Source organism: Punica granatum, chromosome 1 (assembly GCF_007655135.1).
Source record: "Punica granatum isolate Tunisia-2019 chromosome 1, ASM765513v2, whole genome shotgun sequence".
NCBI classification, from domain to species: Eukaryota; Viridiplantae; Streptophyta; class Magnoliopsida; order Myrtales; family Lythraceae; genus Punica; species Punica granatum.
In genome coordinates, this window is record NC_045127.1 from 6,912,113 (window position 1) to 6,931,118 (window position 19,006).

At 35.9% G+C, this 19,006-nt stretch overlaps 1 protein-coding gene across 1 annotated transcript; it reads left to right on the top strand.

Annotated features, from left to right (window-relative positions):
* Positions 1-13,338: 13,338 nt before the first annotated feature.
* Positions 13,339-18,502, top strand: LOC116213517 (synaptotagmin-2). Its single transcript, XM_031548501.1, has 12 exons — positions 13,339-13,919; positions 14,335-14,433; positions 14,573-14,623; positions 14,716-14,839; positions 15,002-15,120; positions 15,274-15,375; positions 15,464-15,538; positions 16,010-16,086; positions 16,171-16,417; positions 16,820-17,170; positions 17,582-17,713; positions 18,121-18,502. Exons 1-12 carry the CDS (start codon positions 13,809-13,811, stop codon positions 18,250-18,252), a joined length of 1,620 nt encoding a protein of 539 aa, XP_031404361.1. The 5' UTR covers positions 13,339-13,808; the 3' UTR covers positions 18,253-18,502.
* The last annotated feature ends 504 nt before the right edge of the window (positions 18,503-19,006 follow it).

The window sequence follows — 19,006 nt, forward strand, 5'->3', positions numbered from 1 at the left end:
AAAATTAATGCCCCGTTTGGATTAATTTTAACTTTAACTTTAACTCAACACACTACACAATAAAAACATACATTTCCCAAGTCAAAAATTTTAACTTTAACTTTAACTCAACACTCTACACAACAAAAACACACGTTTCTCGAATCAAATTTATAATAACATCTCATTTGTCCTTTTCCACAATCAAAATTAAAATCGAAATTAAAATTAAAGTTACTTGAATGTGCATTAAAGATTCATATTACACGTAAGATATTCTAGGCATGTTTGGTTTTACAATTTCTTTTTAATTCTATTTCACTTAACTTTACTTATCTTTAATTTAACAATACAATTATTATTTTTCTCTTTTTCTTCGATTTTTTTAATCATTCAATTCAATTTTTAATATTAAATTCTCTAAACTATTCATTACTTTTTTCACAATTTAACAACATAATCGTTATTTTCTCTCAACTATTCATTATTTTTTTTTCATATTTTTCTCATAATTCAACAACACAATCATTACAAATCAATTAAAATCAAAATTCAACTCTACTTAACTCTAAAACAAAACACAACTTTCAGTATTTTTGAATCCATTTTTAGTAATATTTTGACAAGTAATTTGCTATTTTCTTTTTAATTCATGATGATGATGATGAATAAGTCATTTTCTTCAAGGAATTAAGAAAAAGAAAAGGTTAAAATTTTTAATTAATTAAAGTATATTATACAAATAGTGTCGCTATTACTACTAAATTACCGACAACCGCGAGCGGTCGGCTCGGTATCTTCCATGAATTTGGTCCAATCCCGAGGGCAATGGCAAATTCACAGGGCGGCAACCGCCGTTTGGATGTTGACCGTCGGATTCTATTTAAGGAAAAAGCCGCTTGGGAGATCTCGGCCGTCGATGAGGCCCTCAGGTTCCTCGAAGACGGGCAACTGAGACAGGGACTGGACGAATCTCGGTCATACACGTTTTAATCCCTCCGTGGACCCCACTCCCTCCTTTCCTTTTAGGTGCCCCCCCTCCTATTTCTAGTCGTTTATTTATTTATTTATGACCTCACCTCATGTTATGTGCCGCTATTTTTCTTTTTTAATTCGTTATATAAGACGATAGATTCATGCGTGCATGAAGTTGTGGTGATCCGGGTGCCCATGCACCCGTCCTCTCTAACACGACTGGTGGGACCATTGATGTTGGCTCCTCCGATATCGTAGACCGGAAAAAAAAAATCTAAATGTAGAAAACCTACCATGATATGATTGAACGGAAAATTCAATTCCTAGTAAATGAGTTTACCCACATTACTACGACCGATTCATGCGGCCAAGTTGATGGCTGAATTAAGAAATAACAACTCAATTACTATGCTAAAGACATTCCGTCGTCCACAATATATAATGAATCGTGAAACTATTATAGAGCAGCACAGAAAACTTGAAAATACGTACATACTATAAAAAAATAGTCTTGACTATTAATCTGATGATTTTTATGGTCATGAGTTATTGTATTATTTAAAATTATAAGTAAATGCGTATTCAAATTGATACTACGCGACAGATAGTCAATCATATCTCAGAAATGTCGCGAGGAGTCTATCTTCATTATTGTTCGTCTTCTCCTTTCGGTGGCTTGGCCGAACTTTCAAGGGATACAGACGAAAAACACGGGGGAGAAAAAGGTTTTCCAAGGAGGGGGTTGTGCATTGTACGTTAGTATGGAAAATTTTCTTTAATATTGTTAGGCACTGACATTATACTCCGGGATCATAGAACGAAGACACTCCCACGTGTCGTAAGATGGTGGAGAGTGGCCCCATACGATCAGATTTCGCCCATATGATTGGCGGGGCTGTCAATTTTTTTGGAAGCAACCCCATCCGGCGGTGGAGCTTTCATATGTGACTTTTATCCTATATAGGTTTTTATATATCATATACCTTTTTTTCTATATTCTTACCATTCCCGCACAATAAAATAAATTTTTAATAATTTATGGGTAGATACAGGTAGTCTTATCACGTTCTTTTTTAGAATTTCTTAATTATCGAAGGAGAGTATGCGCCGCTGCGTCCATATTATATTATTTGAATAAAAGTTTAGTTTTGTAATTACTTCCTTATTTATAGGATAGTTAAAAAGTATAAAATATATTTATTTTTAATTTAAATATTAAAAAATTAAAGTGAAACTTTGAAGCATTGTTATCAGAACCGGACCGGACCGGTCGGTTCGACCGGTCGGACCGGGAACCGGCACCAAGTCCGGTCCGGTTAGCGTAAAAACCGAAATGGCAGCTTTGAACCGCCGGACCCATTGAACCGGCCGATTTTAAGTAAAATTTCATTAAACCGGCCGGTTCTATGGGTTTTTATGGGTTTCCTATTTAATGTAAAAATTGGTTGGTTGTGTAAGGATTTGAACTCATGACCTCTTGCTTTTCATATTAGCATACTACCAACCAAGCCACCACCACTTTTTTGTTCTTTTAATTCTACTTTTAAGTACTTATTAAAATAAAATATTTATTTTGAAGTAAGAAATATTAAATATAGATACTTTCTTATACTATTGTTATATTTCTTTAAAATCATCATACTTTTATCTTAATTATCATAATTTTTTTAATAATATGAATATTTATTTTATTTTAAATAAACGAGCGGTCCGACCCATCGAACCCCCGGTTGGACCCATAAACCCATGACCCCGTACCCTTTCCGGTTCATCATCCGGTCCGGTTCTGATAACACTGCTTTGAAGAGTAATATAAAAAATTGTGCATTTTATATTCGGGAGAGTAGTTGGCATGCAGATAGATAAATAAATAATAAACGATATTTCAGTTTACAGAAGTATATACGATATCACGTATATGTGTGCATGTATATACATGTATGGTACCAATTTCCCGAGAAAAGAAGCGATGCAACAGAGCTAGCTTACTGTTGAAGGATTTTCGATGACCACATGGCCCGCATATGCAAATGTTAGATGAAACATCTAGAAATACGTTATGCTTTTCTTGATATATAGCTCTTGATTAATTTTCACCTAACTTTGTGCAAGTACAAGATTCGATACATTTAGGTCTATAGTCTTTCGAGTTGGTACCTAACATTAAATTAATGCAAGTCCAATAGTCCTTCGATTTGCTTCACCAATGATCATTCGATCGTAATCACTTCCTAAAAGATAAAATATATTGAATCATTTTGCCTGAAGCACAGTTAATGACCCGTGATAGATAATCAATCAATGGCACATACAGCACAACTGTTGCGTTTTCATGCAAGTGACGTACCGCATCAAGCCGAACAGGCTTTAAGCAAGAGAGGCACGCCCTTTGCTTTCACTTTGTTAAAGTAACCAAAGTAGAAGCACGTAAAATGTGCTCAACCTTTTAAAAGCCATATGTCACTTTTTTTTTCTTTGTTTTCCATTTTCTTTTAAAATTTTCTTTGATACCAGACTGCCCATCTATGTTCCACTCATATATGGCATTAGCACTATACCTATTCTGGACAATATTAGATTTTTCTTCCAAAACTAGGTCTGGTGCTATATATATATATATATATATATATATTCCTTGCTTTTATGCCACGAGTATGATCTACATTCCATCGTGTTCCTTACATTAGTTGTTAATATATAGATTTCACGGGTACATGAACTTGCAATTACTGCATACATTTTGATGAACTAAAATTATACATATTTAATATACACAGATAAGTACTAATTATTAATATATATGGATAATTGTGCCATATAGCCTAACGTTTTGAAGAAATTTTTAGTTCTATCCCAAACTTGATTTTTTACCTGAGATATCCCAACATCGACATATTGATTTCACATCTAGCCCAACGCTAACTTTTCGTCCAAAATTGACGGAATTGCACACGCAGCACGTTAATTTTGTAACGTTGCTTATATGTGTTACAAAATTAACGCGCCACTTGTTCAATTCCGTCAATTTTGAACGGAAAGTTAACGTCGGGTTAGATGTGAAACAAACACGTCAACTTTAGGATATCTCAGGTAAAAAATCAAGTTTAGGCTAAAACTAAAAATTCTTTCAAACGTTAGATTATATGGTGCAATTAACCCTAATATATATGCGCTAATGTACACATAGAAGTATATAATTTCCGGGGGATGACAACGAAGTTTATTTAATAGGGGGCCAATAGATTTTGCACGTAGAGTGAGAATGAGAGAAGTTTCCACTCCTACACGTTAACTCGCCGACCATTTTCAGAAAATTCCCTTTCTTAATTGCAATTTGCACTTCTCCAATTTTGTAATTGATCCCAAAATCTCGTTTGATATTTTCCATCTATTTCCCAATTGACCCCGAATCCCGATTAGATCTTGCAGCGGTGCACATCAATCTCCGGAACCATTATAGCAAATGCGCGTGTGAATATTTAACAGTGAGTCCAAAACATTTCCGAAATGTATAATATGCATTTGTACCAAATAATATACGGGTAAATGAACATAAGAAGATCGTGGTAAAGTGAAATAAAATCTTATCATGCCATCAAATGGATGCAACCATTGCTCGTGCATACGATTCGTTGTTCTTTCGTGGCTGATCTTTTGTTTGGTGAGGCATATAGGGTTTCTTTCTTAGTTAACATATTATTATTATTATTATATGGGAAGGTTACGAAATGGCTCGTGCATGACATAATGTAAGAGATACTAGAAAGTCGTAATCATAAAGAAATAGGTGGTCGGTCCATTAAAGAATTCATGGTCGAATATTTTAAATGTGACCCCATCGTCAAATATGTTTCTCCCACTCCCCTTGGCTGATCCACCACCAATCTGATTGGATCCAATTTCAAGGCGCACACACACACACACATATATATATACACACACATTGCATATATAGAGAGAGGATATATCTCTTCGTTTTCACCGTTTATAACTCAGGCCACGTGAAGTTATATATAGATTCACTGGGAGATGACCATAGTAGTAGTAATTATATATCCGTACATGGAGTACGATTTCCTATTCACTATCAGTTCTATTCTCAATTTCGATGTGGTTCGACTGTCAATAACGGTTTCTGCATGGCACAAGAAAATAATAATGCGTTTGTTTTCGGAGTTAAAGTCACGAATTTGTGATTGTGATTGTGATTGTAGAAGAAGACAAAAATATATGGGGCCATCAGTTTGACTTTTGAAATATGAAATGAATGGAAGGTATAGATAATTAATTATAATGGGATTGTATTTTAATAATATATGGGGCCCACCAATTTGACTTTTGAAATGTGTGTTTTGTTGTGTAGTGTTTTGAGTTAAAGTTAAAGTTAAAATCTTAAATCACGACTTTGAAAACAAACGGAGCAAATTATCTCACTGGACTGTACTTAGCCTTGATATCTTATATTAAGGAGTAGCTCCAACGGTCGTAGCAATGGTTCGGGATTGCGATAACTTCCAGAATACAAGATTGGCTCTATGTATAAAGCACACTCTTCCCTACCGAGGCATCGTCCACGCGCATTCATTCATTCATGCATGTCAAATGTATATTTTTGATTAACGTCCTTGGAATTTAGAAACCCAAATGCATCATTGAGACATACGGGACACGTATCGATACCATTTGGGCTTCAAGGCGTTGCAGATGGCTCAAAAAAGGATATCTTACTATTGCGCTGTAAAGCTAAATAAATAAATAATGAAAGATTGATTCAGATGGTAAGAGAATTTGTCTATCTTATGGAGAACTCTGATTCAAATCTTACTAAGAGAATATAGATAGTAATTCTTATGAATGCACTAGGCTCAATATGGCTTTGGGCTGTTCCGGCTTCCGAGCTTTACTCCAGGGGACTGCAACATTGTTTTCGACCAAAAAAAGGGGGTTTCTCCCTTAGAGCAAACACATATTGAGATAAATCGCACTTTCCTATGGTGCCTTATCAATAGTTGGGGCCGAAAGCCCGTAGCCCAACCATGCGACTGTTATTTTACTGGGAATCACGAGCCTAATAATAATCTCCTAAACCTCACCGTAGCATTTTGCATATGAGAACCATTTTTATATTGAATTCTGGGCCAAATTTGGTCACACGAGTGACGGAAAATTCTCTCTGATAAAGCCCATCGATTTGATGAGATTGATACAAGCAAAATTTGTAGCTCACTGGGCCTTACAAGATGGATCAATTTTGGCTATAATAATAACAATGGAGAAATATCTTCCCCAGCCAACAAACACCTTAAATATAAAAACAACTTTTTTGTTTACAAGTATAGAACCTATAGAAAAATCTTAATAACTTGGTAAAAGGTACAGGTAATTCCACCAAGTATCGAACTTGAATGGTTCGTTTGGTTTCAGAGTTAAAATAACTTTAATTTTGATTGTGGACAAGGACAAATAATTGTGTAGTGTGTTGAGTTAAAATTAAAGTTAAAATTTTTTATTTGGGAAATGTGTATTTTTGTTGTGTAGTATGTTGAGTTAAAGTTAAAATTAAAATTTTTGTAATTTTAACTGCGAAACCAAATGGAGCGGAAATATCTTGATTATCAGAATAAATCATGTGCCAATGTGTTACACCCTCTTTTAATAATATAAAAATAGCTTAAGTAGTAGTAATAATAATTATAATTGATTCAGTCGAAATAGTGATTTCACTGTTTAACTAGTAATGTGGCTTTAATGCACAGAACAGAGACGTGAGAATGGCAAGGGACTTCTTTCACCGTGTCCCCCGAAAGCATTGCCACTTCCTCATAATGCAAAAGGAATGGATGTCTCACAACATGTCTCCCCCAATCATGTTCCCCTTCCTCCGCCGCTCAATCATATTAAAGATTTCCAATGAGAGGGTATTGTGCAACTACTTAACGCTCTTTTCGAGGATTCAATAAATTTCAGATTCAATATTAATTGTAAGACTATTCGTAATCTTTTATTATAATATTATAATAATTTTTATTTTATTATACTAGATTTATGAGTATCCTTTATAATTAAAAGAAAAAAATTAAGTTACCGATAGATGAACCTACTAAGGTAATTTTTGTGCATGTTCATGTCTTTCGAGACATCTGCTATTCTTTTTCCATTCCCGTTCTCTTTGGCACTTGTTGAGTCGACTGGGAATTTCTTGGCCGTATAATTCGAGCCCGTCAAAGCATCAATAAGCCAAACGAGCATTTTCCCTTTTCTGGAACATCGATGAAAATTTCTAATATTATAAAAAATAAATTACTTTTAATTAATATGATTGATAGGTTTGGAAGCTGCAAATGTCGTGATATTTGCCAATCTTGTTGGGGGAGAATTCTCGCATGGCACGAAGTCGCAAATGGCCTTTTTTTTTTGCATTATAATTTATTGCCACGTGTACTAAGCTTGATTCGTCCATAAGATAATTTAGAGCACAATGTGGCCATTTAGAGCCACAAGGTAAGGTTATGGAAATTTTGCTTTCCTTCTCGAAGGTCAGCCAGACTACAGTTACGGTCTTTTATTTGTAGGGGCCACTTCTCATATTTCTATACAATAATTTAGTATCGTTATTATATATATATATATTTATATTTATTTATTTATTTATTTATTTATTTATTTTATTTTCTTGGTGAAACTTTCTTTTTTTGGGTAGTAAAAGGAGGCCGAAGCCTAAACAATGGAGAAATTTTTTAAATACTGAGAGGGAAGGGATGTACGTTGAACGTACTGATACTTCTTGCGAATATTATTCATAGAAATAATTGCATCGTTATTAATTATTAAAGAGTGAAAATCGACAAACTTTCCCTCACCCGGGAACTATCTTCTTCGTTAAACCGAAATTAAATGATTTTTTCAGTGTGAACTTCGGTATTCCGAAACTATCTCCTTCGTTAAACCGAAGTTGTATACGAACGCAACAAATTTGTGTCACCTCTGCCAGACAAGAAATATATGTGACAAAATAGAATTTATATTAATGTTCGTGGGTGTATAAATCTCTAATTGGAAACTTATAAATGAAAATACAAGTAGATATAAATCCTATGATTCTCTTCCACTGTAGCAGAGTCTCGATCAAGGGCTCCTGTCGAGATATTGGTGGAACCACCAAGGCCTTCGGGGCTTGAATCTGATGAATCCTTGGTGAAGTCGTCTGAGTCTTTCGTTCAGTGAGCTTCGAGAGAGAGTTGGAGTCTCGAGTTTTGCAGAGTTTCTCCAAATCCTCGTGCCCCTTCTCTATCTTTCGTTTATGAGGGGGGACTACTCTATTTATGGGGGGAAAGGGGAGAAACTGGTGATCCAAATACTCTCACATGATTGATTGATTAGAGATAATCATCTGATTTATTTAAATAAAGATAATCATCTAGTATAAGATATTTTGAAATTTTTCATAACCATCGAGATTTTGTTAGATATATCTGATCAATGAAATTAATTTATTATTTTGAATAATACCAAATAAGTCAAGTCACCACCATATATTTGTATAGCGGATGCCGAACTCGTACATATTTGGCACGAGTCATTTATTAACTTGTTGGGTCATCCGAGCACGTGGCATTTTAGTCATCTAACATCGAATACCGCACATTAGTACCACATTTATTTGGGCACTAAAATAACGGATTTAACGGGTGTAATTCGTACTATAGCTTATGTCTACAGTGTATACTCTTCTCTGCATTATAAGATGTAGCCAAGTTAAAGGATTTTCGTAAATATGAGCGGTTTTTTTATGACATATATCGTCAATCGTAAGAGATTAAGCTGTTTAATTATTGAAACCAGAATATTAGTTTTTTTCCCCCTTTAAGTTTAATTAATCATTTTTTTATTATTTAATTCATCCAATCCTTATGTAAAATAGCAATATCAAGTACGTTGAAAAGGAAAAAAAAGGGGGGCAATATCTACTACAATGTCCATTCCCCTTAACACTATAGGTCTTTCTAGCATGACATCGAGTCACCATAACATATTTAATACTTTTAATTTAAGTATTTAGTATTTTAGTTCAGGTATTTTGTACTTTTAATAATCGTGATTAGTACAAGTATTTTTTACTTCTATTTATAGTTTAAATATTTAGTATTACAATTGAAGTATTTTGTATAATTTATCACAAATAGCAAAACTACTAAAAATTTGAATTGAAATACTAAATATTTGAATTAAAATATCACTATAACTCGATATCACGTTAGAATTTTTCCAATATGAGATGTGTATATAGCAACCATATCATATACATCCCATCACAAAAATTCTTTTTTGAGGAAAATAATTTTCAAAAACTGATTAATTTAATATAATATTAAGACTACCTGTGAAATCCACGCATTTCATATTCTTTTTTCTTATCTATCAGAAAAAAAGAAAATATAACATTGACACTAGTTGCAGAACCCATCGAAAATTTTCTTTTTTTATCTATAAAAAAAACTCTTTTTTTTCTTTTTTATATATAATTTAATTTAGATTAGCTGTGTAACATAATATCATTGGATAAAATATCGTACTTTAAATGCAATGCAATGAAAATTCACGACTTTAATAATTTTACTCCTGAACTCAAATCTAAATTAGTCGAATCATTGTAAAACTTCTAGATACCAAATGATATATACCTAAAGAAAGATACATAAAAATACAATGAAATGCAATGAAAGCCATACTAATTAGAACATATCCATATTTTACTATTATTTTTATTTTTTCGGATATGTAAACGATATCCAAATCTTCTAGTGCGTTTGGTTTTAGAGTTAAAGTAATTTTGATTTTGATTGTGAAAAATGACAAATGATTGTGTAATGTGTTGAGTTAAAGTTAAAGTTAAAAATTTTGGCTTGAAAAATGTGTATTTTTGTTGTGTAGTGGGTTGAGTTAAAGTTAAAGTTAAAATCTTTATGATTTTAACCCTGAAAATAAAGGGCCATTCATGTTTGCTAAAAGGTTTTTGTCTCGAATATCTCTTTGAGAGGGTAAAAAAACTAAAACTACGATGTACGACCACATGATTCCCATCAACCCCCATCGCATCACATGATCAGATCAAATAAAAGAGATATTTCACAATAACCGGGCCCAACCACAACGGGCAATTCTAAGTTCCCTTAGCTCATCCTCAATTACCAGTATATGTAATAGCCCATATTTATTGGAAATTCTAACATGATATGGTATCGTAATAACTTATTTGGTGCTTCAATTCAAGTATTTAGTATTTCAGTTCAATTATTTAATATTTTTACTATTTGTGAGGATACTACAAATTTGAACCGAAATACTAATAAGCACATGTATTAATCACGAGTATTAAAAGTACTAAATACTTTGATTGAAAGTATTAAATGTGTTACTGTAACACTTTGTCATGTTGGACGGACCATATATAATGTAGAGCTAATTACGTAAAAAGACATGACGTTTGCTCAAATTCTCAACTCTAGCACGACCTTTCAAAAATAGTACAGAAATGTAAGACTTTTCATTTTAGTTTCAAATCTAGTACGCCATTAAATATTATATCAATTCTAACGGTATTGGCCGATTAGGCATTAACGGTGTCACGTGTCACCATATTATTCGATTAGTGAACCCCATATTTTTTTATTTAAAAAAATTATGAAATTTTTTTTAAAAAGGAAAGGAAAGGGTCGACTGAAGGCAAAGGAAGGAAGGGGTCCAGCAGGCTGCAATCGGGGCTACCACCACTGGAATCTAAGGAGCTCCAATTTCTGGTTTCCTTCGATTCTGGCAATGATGGCCCCAATTGCGATCACCCCCCAACAAACCAAAATTGGGGTCAGCACCGATCTCTACGATGGCTGCCAACCCCGATTGGTTGGGGTGGCCACAATCGAGACCATCGCCGCCGACCAACCGGCTCCCCTCCTCCTTAGCTTCAGCCCGACCCTTCCCTTTCTTTTTATTTTCTTTAAAAAAAATCGCATTTTTTATTTAATAAAAAATGCGGGGTCCACTCATCGAATAATATGATGACACGTGGCACCGTTAATGCTCGGCCAGTCAATACCGTTAGAATTAATGGAATATTTAACGGTATATTAGATTTAAGATTAAAATAAAAGGTCGTTCATTTACTATTTCTAAAAAGTCACGCTAAAATTGAAAATTTGAATAAATGTCTCTCCTTTTTACGTAATTAGCCCTGTAATATAGATGTGTATATGTATGTATGTTCCACGGGCCTCAGAAATTTATCCATCTGCCCCCTCAATGTTTAACTTTTTGTGATGGGACTTGGGTGGGGAGTATGCCCATACTCTGTTCAATTTCACAATCAATAAGTGGAAACTCCCAAATTGCGATGAATTCGACCTCACCTTGAACGATAGAGAATCGAACAAAGAAAGGAAATGCTGACAATATTGGACTTATATGGAGGCTACATGAGATGGTCCTTCCATGGACCATGGTACACGGCAAAGCCGGATCGAGACACATATGCAGTATGCGTTATACCTAAAGTTCCAACGAGTTGTATTTGAAAGTCAATCACCGATTCGGATAATGAAAATTATAAAAGAAAATTAAATACCTTCTTAAATTCTCAAAGGAAATACGACTAGATTGTATATTATGATATCATTATAAGATGTTACTTCTTTTTACGATACGAGATCTTTCACCCTTGTATAGAATTACTAATCAATTAAAATGATATAATTCAGTAAAATGAGCTTTAATGTCATTCAAAGTAAGTTTACGAAGAAAATTCGATAGAAACTATGTCGAAAAACAAAGCATCCTTAGTTTTCATCTATATAGTATGCTCCAACTTTTCTTCTATGTTATCTTCGCTAGCTCGTCATTTGCCCTTCCCTTTCCCAATTTTCATTTAAACGACAATGCATCCATTAGATTCCACCGAATAATATTAATGAAGAATTTAATGAACGGTTGATTTCTAATAATGCAAATGGGCATGCAGATTATCGTCACTCACCTCATTTAGTAACTAATTAATAATTAATTCGCTTGAGCATGCAATTAATAAATAAGGGGTTATAAATAGATCATAGTAGAACCGCATCGTCCTTCAAGCACAACAAATATTTGCTTATTTTATGAGTTTGTAGAGGGTTTACGAAAATAATGAAATGAGACAAACCGAGAAAACCGCTTGTTATTTGAAAAAATAATTAATTATAGGAAAAGAGAACCGGTATTATTATCAGTCTTTATAATAATGTCCGCCAAAGCAAATAATGTCGGCAATGGGACCCAAGTAACCTGACAAAGGGGGAAGCCATCCATAAGCAATGGGAGCCAAAAATGGGGAAAAAAATATCCCGACCAAATTCGAATAATTGATTTTTCCAATATTATAAAAATAAAAAGTTATTTTCTACTAAAAGTTAGTAAATAATGTACGAACAATAAAAAAAAGAGAGTATAACATAGTGATTCACGCTTTTATATGATAATTAAAATATTTTGAATTTAATACTTAGTGAGACTATGATTGGTGCGTTTGGTTTCAGAGTTAAAATAATTTTGATTTTGATTGTGGAAAATGACAAATGATTATGTAGTGTGTTGAGTTAAAGTTAAAATTTTTAACTTAAAAAATGTATATTTTTATTACGTAGTGTGTTGAGTTAAAGTTAAAGTTAAATTTTTTATAATTTTAACTGCATAATCAAATAAAAGTGTTACATTTTTAGTTATTAGAATTTTTATTTAATTGTACTAAGTTTACGAATCTCATTATCCACACTGTAGTTGGCTTGGTGGACCCTTGTCCAAATAAAAGTAGCCCAGCAGTTAATGCTCCAACTAACATAAAATGAATGGAGTCATTTTCGTTTTCACCCCTGATGTTCGCTTCCCATCTCAACTTTCTCCTTTGAATTTCGTTTATCACGATCGACCATCTTCAATTTGAATTCCTATATATATATATATATATGTTTAAAAAGGAGTATTGGGTTGGTTCAACTTAGTGTTACTGAATGTAGCGAACGGAACTGCAGACTACGATATTGGATTGGTTCAACTTAGTGTTATTGAATGCAGCGAACGGAATTGCAGACTACGATACTTATTCAGACTCGATGATAGCATCTCAGGAATTTCAAGCGATATCGACAGTTTTTAAGGCATTACCAAGATGGGTTGATTTGTTGACCCACCTGATGCAAAAAAATATGGGTACAACTGGAACTAGAAGAAAAGTTTAGGGGATAAAATCGAATTAATTTAAAAGAATGGGTACGATGGTAACGAATCGACACCTTTTCCGGTCTCGGCAAGTCACGCCTCCTACAAGTCAAGGAGGAGGCGTTACCGACACTTAACCCACGGACCACCCGCGCTTGCCACATCGGAATTTCTCCTGCTTTTCTCCTCAAAAATTTTCATCTGCTTTTCCATTTTCTTCTTCCCATTTCCCATCTTGCTTGCAGTGGGAAGCTCAGCGGGTCATTGCTCAAACGTAAGAATGATTGGCCGCGGAGAGTAAATGCTCCCATTATTGCAGAGGAAGCCATTCTGATAAGAACCCACCTGCGGCCTTTCATCTCTCTTCCACCCCACCCCACCCAACAACCCTACGATTTCCCCATCCCCTCTGTTGTTCTCGAGCTCCTCTTTCTTAGATTTTTCTAACCAGTGGGATTCGAGATACGGTGCTTAATGGGTTCTGATTCTTTCCCTTTTCTGGGTTCTGCTGCCCGCTAGGCAGTGTTCAAAGGGGTCGATTCTTTTCTTGTTCTCTTCCTGCTTCTCTCGTTCTCGGAGATTTCGAGGTGCGAGTTCTTTCCGCTCCGAAGATGGGTTTCTTGAGTACAGTTCTGGGGTTCTGTGGGTTTGGAGTGGGGACTTCCATCGGGCTTTTGATCGGGTACTACATGTTCATATACTTCCAGCCTACTGACGTCAAGGTCAGCTCCTTTACTCCCTGCAACTCTCGTTTACTTCCCTGCTTTTAAACCTATTTCAGCTCCTCCTTGTTTGTGTGAATCTTTTCCCCTGCTTCCGAAGAGCTTATGTTGTGCTTGTTAAAGTCGAACGGCGGCCGTTTATGCAGATATCGGTAGGGGAAGGTATTAGGCTCTCTGGGATGATTACGAGATTCAATCCTTTCGTTCTGTGCAAGTTTGATATGCTGTAGTTTCCCCTAGCTAGTAGCTGCTTTAGGTTATTAACAGGGGAAAGTGAATGTCGTGAGATCGATTGGATGACTGATCAAAATGAGTCTGATCTTTGCCCCCTGATGAATGCAAATCATTATCTCCCCTGAATTTCTCTCAAATCGAAGGGCTTATTATTAGTTTCTCCAACCACTGGAAATTTTAGGACCCGGAAGTACGCCCTCTGGTCGAGCAAGATACGAAGTCTCTGCAACGTTTGATGCCGGAGATACCCCTGTGGGTGAAAAATCCAGATTATGATCGGGTAAGCTCTTCTTGATATTCATTCTCTGGTTGCTGTTCTGGTTATAGCTGTGGCTCATTATGGTTGTTATGCTGAATGTAGATATTATCATTATTTTTGTTGTAAACCCTCTGATAAATCCCACTCTTTCATTTTCAAGGTCGATTGGCTTAATAGGTTTGTGGGAACCATGTGGCCCTACCTTGATGTGGTATGGAAATCTTTCCAATTTTAGTTCCATTGTTGTACTAACACCTTTGTAGATCACTTACTAAGTCTGAGCTATCTTATCATGCTGTATAGGCCATTTGCAAGACTGTGAAGACTATCGCGAAGCCCATCATTGCAGAGCAAATACCTAAATATAAGATCGACTCTGTAGAATTTGAAACTCTTACACTGGGCACCTTGCCGCCCACTTTTCATGGTAGAGTAGATTCCTCTCCTCCTCGTACTCTCTTTCCTACTCGCTCATTATCATGTGGATATATATATTTGTTTTTTTCAATTGTGTGTCGCTATAGGTGTTATATTTGTCTGTGAACTTGAAGTTAATGTGGTTATGTACGTTATTCCTTATGTTTTCAAGGGATGAAAGTTTATCTTACTGATGAGAAGGAGTTGATAATGGAGCTGGCGATGAAATGGGCAGGGAACCCTAACATCACTATTGTTGCCAAAGCTTTTGGACTGAAAGCCACTGTTCAGGTAACTTATGATTTTCTTTAAGAACTCTATAAACAGCTCAACCTCTAATTTTCACGGTTCATCTCTGATTTGTTTATTTTTCTTCTTTTTGGAATAAGGAAGTTTGAGGCTAGCAATGAAGGACACTAATCTTTCTCTTTCGGTGAACTTCAGGTAGTTGATTTACAAGTGTTTGCTTGTCCTCGTATCACTTTGAAGCCTCTTGTCCCGACATTTCCTTGCTTCGCCAATATATTTGTCTCTCTTATGGAGAAGGTGCGCAGTAAATTATTTGTTCATTTCATTATGAACATTTTCTTGCCTTAAGGAGGAGAAATTTATTTGTTCTTCTCCCTCCTTGCAGCCGCACATAGATTTTGGGTTAAAGTTGCTTGGTGCAGATGCTATGTCCATTCCTGGCCTTTATAGGTTTGTACAGGTAATAATGTCTCTCTCTTCTTCTTATAATTAAGTATATTTGTACAGGTAATAATGTCTCTCTCTTATTCTTATAATTTAAGTATATTCATCCACTGGAATTGGGCTCTTTATTTCTTGGAAATGCGAAAATATTGTCCCCGTTTTCTTCTTTTTTTAAAAAAATTGTGGAAATTAAAATTTTCCCATAGTACCATGATTTTTTATTTCTGAATGTGGAAAATAATAGAAAAACTTGTAAGTCCACCCATTACCATATATCTTGGACTATAGAACATCTAGTGAATTGTGTCTCATGCAAAGCTTTTTTGGAGGGAAAAGAAAAAAAATCGTTCTTCACAGGAGGTTTACGAAAACTGACGAACCAGGAATTATGTTTTAAATTTGTACAGAAGAACGATATGCTTGCTTTTCTAGCTTGTTTTATTTCATTCAATATGGCTTCAATATCTTATGTTAGCTATTACTCCAGGAGCTTATCAAAGATCAAATTGCAAATATGTATCTGTGGCCCAAGTACCTACAAGTACCCATCCTGGATCCTTCTAAGTAAGCATTCCTCTTTAAGATTACTTCCTGTTTATCAAGTCAAAGCGTTTCGTCGGAATTTAACCCAATTTGCTTAATTTGCAGGGCTGCCAAAAAACCTGTTGGTATTCTCAGTGTAAAGGTCTTGAGAGCCATGAAGCTCAAGAGGAAAGACTTATTGGGAAAATCTGACCCTTACGTTAAGCTAAAGCTTACTGAAGACAAGTTATCTGTTAAGAAGACCACTGTGAAGCACAGTAACCTGAACCCTGAGTGGAATGAGGAGTTCAATTTGGTTGTCAAAGACCCTGAATCTCAGGCTTTAGAGTTTATTGTCTATGACTGGGAACAGGTATTTGCTCTTGGTTGTTAACTGCCTCGACTTAAGAGGGAATGTAACTTTTCTTTTTTCCTCAGGATTATCTATCTAGGCATTTCAGATGGTATGTATGGCACATGGAACATGTGTTCATTCTGTTTAGCTGTTTTCGCTTACTCCATATGAGCAGATATGATGGGAGGGGATATAAATGTTCGTATCAAAGGAAATCGACTGTCCTTATGTTGCTTTTCCTCCCCTTCTTTTCGTCATACCCTTCAACATCACCAGAACTATGGGTCCATTTGAATATCTGTTCTTTATATAAAAAGAAAAGAAGAATGGCGGAAAAGTTTTTGTTTGCATGTGTATAGGATGTGTATAAGTTTGCATATTCTTGATCTAACCCAGTCATTTTTTTTTTCATTTTGTCAGGTTGGTAAACATGAGAAGATGGGCATGAATGTCATTCCATTGAAGGAGCTCACACCCGAAGAGCCAAAGGAGATGACCGTGCCTCTTCTTAAGAACATGGACCCAAATGATACTCAGAATGAGAAGCATCGTGGGGAGCTTGTGGTGGATGTTGTGTATAAACCTTTCAAGGAAGATGAGATTCCTAAGGATGTTGAAGATCAGAATGCAGTCGAGAAGGCTCCTGAAGGAACTCCCACTGGTGGAGGATTGCTTGTAGTTATCGTGCATGAAGCTCAGGATGTGGAAGGGAAGCACCACACAAACCCTCATGTTCGTATACTCTTCAGAGGAGAGGAGAGAAAGACTAAGGTACATGAGATGACTCTTTTGCTAGAACATACTTTTATATTTCATTATATTACTTGAAGTCCAAGGAGAATTACATTTCTAGCCTGGGTCCATGGTCTAAAATAGAGCATAATTTCCATGGCCAGTGATGGTAGAATTAGACTCGAGAAAATATATTTTGCGAGAAAAACTTTCCTTGAAGATAAATCTTGGCATGAAAAATGTACTTTTACCTTTGCCTTTTGTTTTGGAACACCATTGAAGTGGTAAATTATTCCCATAACTGGTTTCTTGCAAGAATATCTTAATGTCTCTCTCTCTCTCTCTCTTCCTCTCTCTCAATTTTCTGCGATGTTTAAGGTTTATGGATTTTCCCTCCCCCCCTCTTGCCCGCCTGTCCACCTGCTTAATACCTTTCTTGTCGATCTGTAGACGGTGAAGAAGAACAGAGACCCGAGATGGGAAGAGGATTTCCAGTTTATGTTGGAGGAGCCACCGGCTAATGACCGAATCCACGTGGAAGTTGTCAGCACCTCCTCAAGGCTCGGTCTGCTGCACCCCAAGGTATGGACTTCTTATATTCTGGTTGAAAATCAGAATCAGACTGTTATCTTCCAATAAAATCACCAATTCATCTATGTTTGGACGCCAGCCGTTTTAGTCGAATATTGTCTGTTTCTGAGTGGAAATCGTTCTATATCTCTGTTCTCATTGGTCAGCTATGTAGCTAAAATTGTGATTTTCTCGGGCAGAAAAAGATGGGAAACAGTCTTCTCTCCACCTAAGGAAACTGATGTCAATTAAGTTATTGCTGATGTGAATTTTCAGGCTGATGCTTCTAATTGTCGCACTGCCATCAACACGTATATCATAGGTGGCAGAATAAGAAAACAGATGATAGATGTCAGAACTTGCAGGACAGAGTTGCTTGCTGACCGTTTTCTGATCATTTTTACTCTGGATGTTATCAGGAAACGCTGGGTTATGTTGATATCTACTTGTCCGATGTGGTGAGCAACAAGAGAATCAATGCCAAGTACAACCTTATCGATTCTAAGAACGGGCAGATTCAGATCGAGCTTCAGTGGAGAACTGCGTCCTAGTCTTCTTATCAAGCCGGTAGTACGTTGCCTCTGTCGATAAAAAAAAAAACGATGAACAGTTCCAAGATTCTGTATTCTACTCTCAGAAATTTCCCGATTTCTGTAAATCTTGTTCAGAGTGAGGGATCTTTTTCTGCTTTCTTAGTTGAGGCTTAGCCATAGACATGAAATTTGCTTGTTGATACACTATGTTTGATCTGTATTTGGAGCATTTGCTTCATTTCTGCCACTTACCTTGGTTGAAGTTCAACTCCAGATCCTGGGAATGAGGCTAGGGCAACCAGGTTTGCTTGAGGCTTGCCTTGGCCTCAGGGGGGGCAGGCTAGTTCATTGCAACAGTCAGATTGTGCTTATCACAAAATTGGATCTAATCGAGTCTCGAGACCTATCTAGTAGGTCCAACAAGTACAGGCTCCTGAACAACCCGCTTTTGTTGCATACGATGAGGAAAATCTGCGCGACTGCATCGTCCAGGACCGCTTATGAGATTAACACATGAACCTCCAGCCTACATGCACCACATTGTAAGTAGTAAAATGTTACCGACTTGCGGTCGCATAACCTCTTGTAGTCGATGAAGATTCGCTCTCATTTACCTGTGCATTCACTTGCGCGAGGATACAAAGACGTGTTTTAAAACACACACTAATAAGTCGCAGACCACGGTGCAACTGTTCTCACAGGATGTTTGCTAATCTTGGACACCACTTCCCATGAAGTTACGGTCCCGGGCCGAACGGTCCAAGAGGCCCGA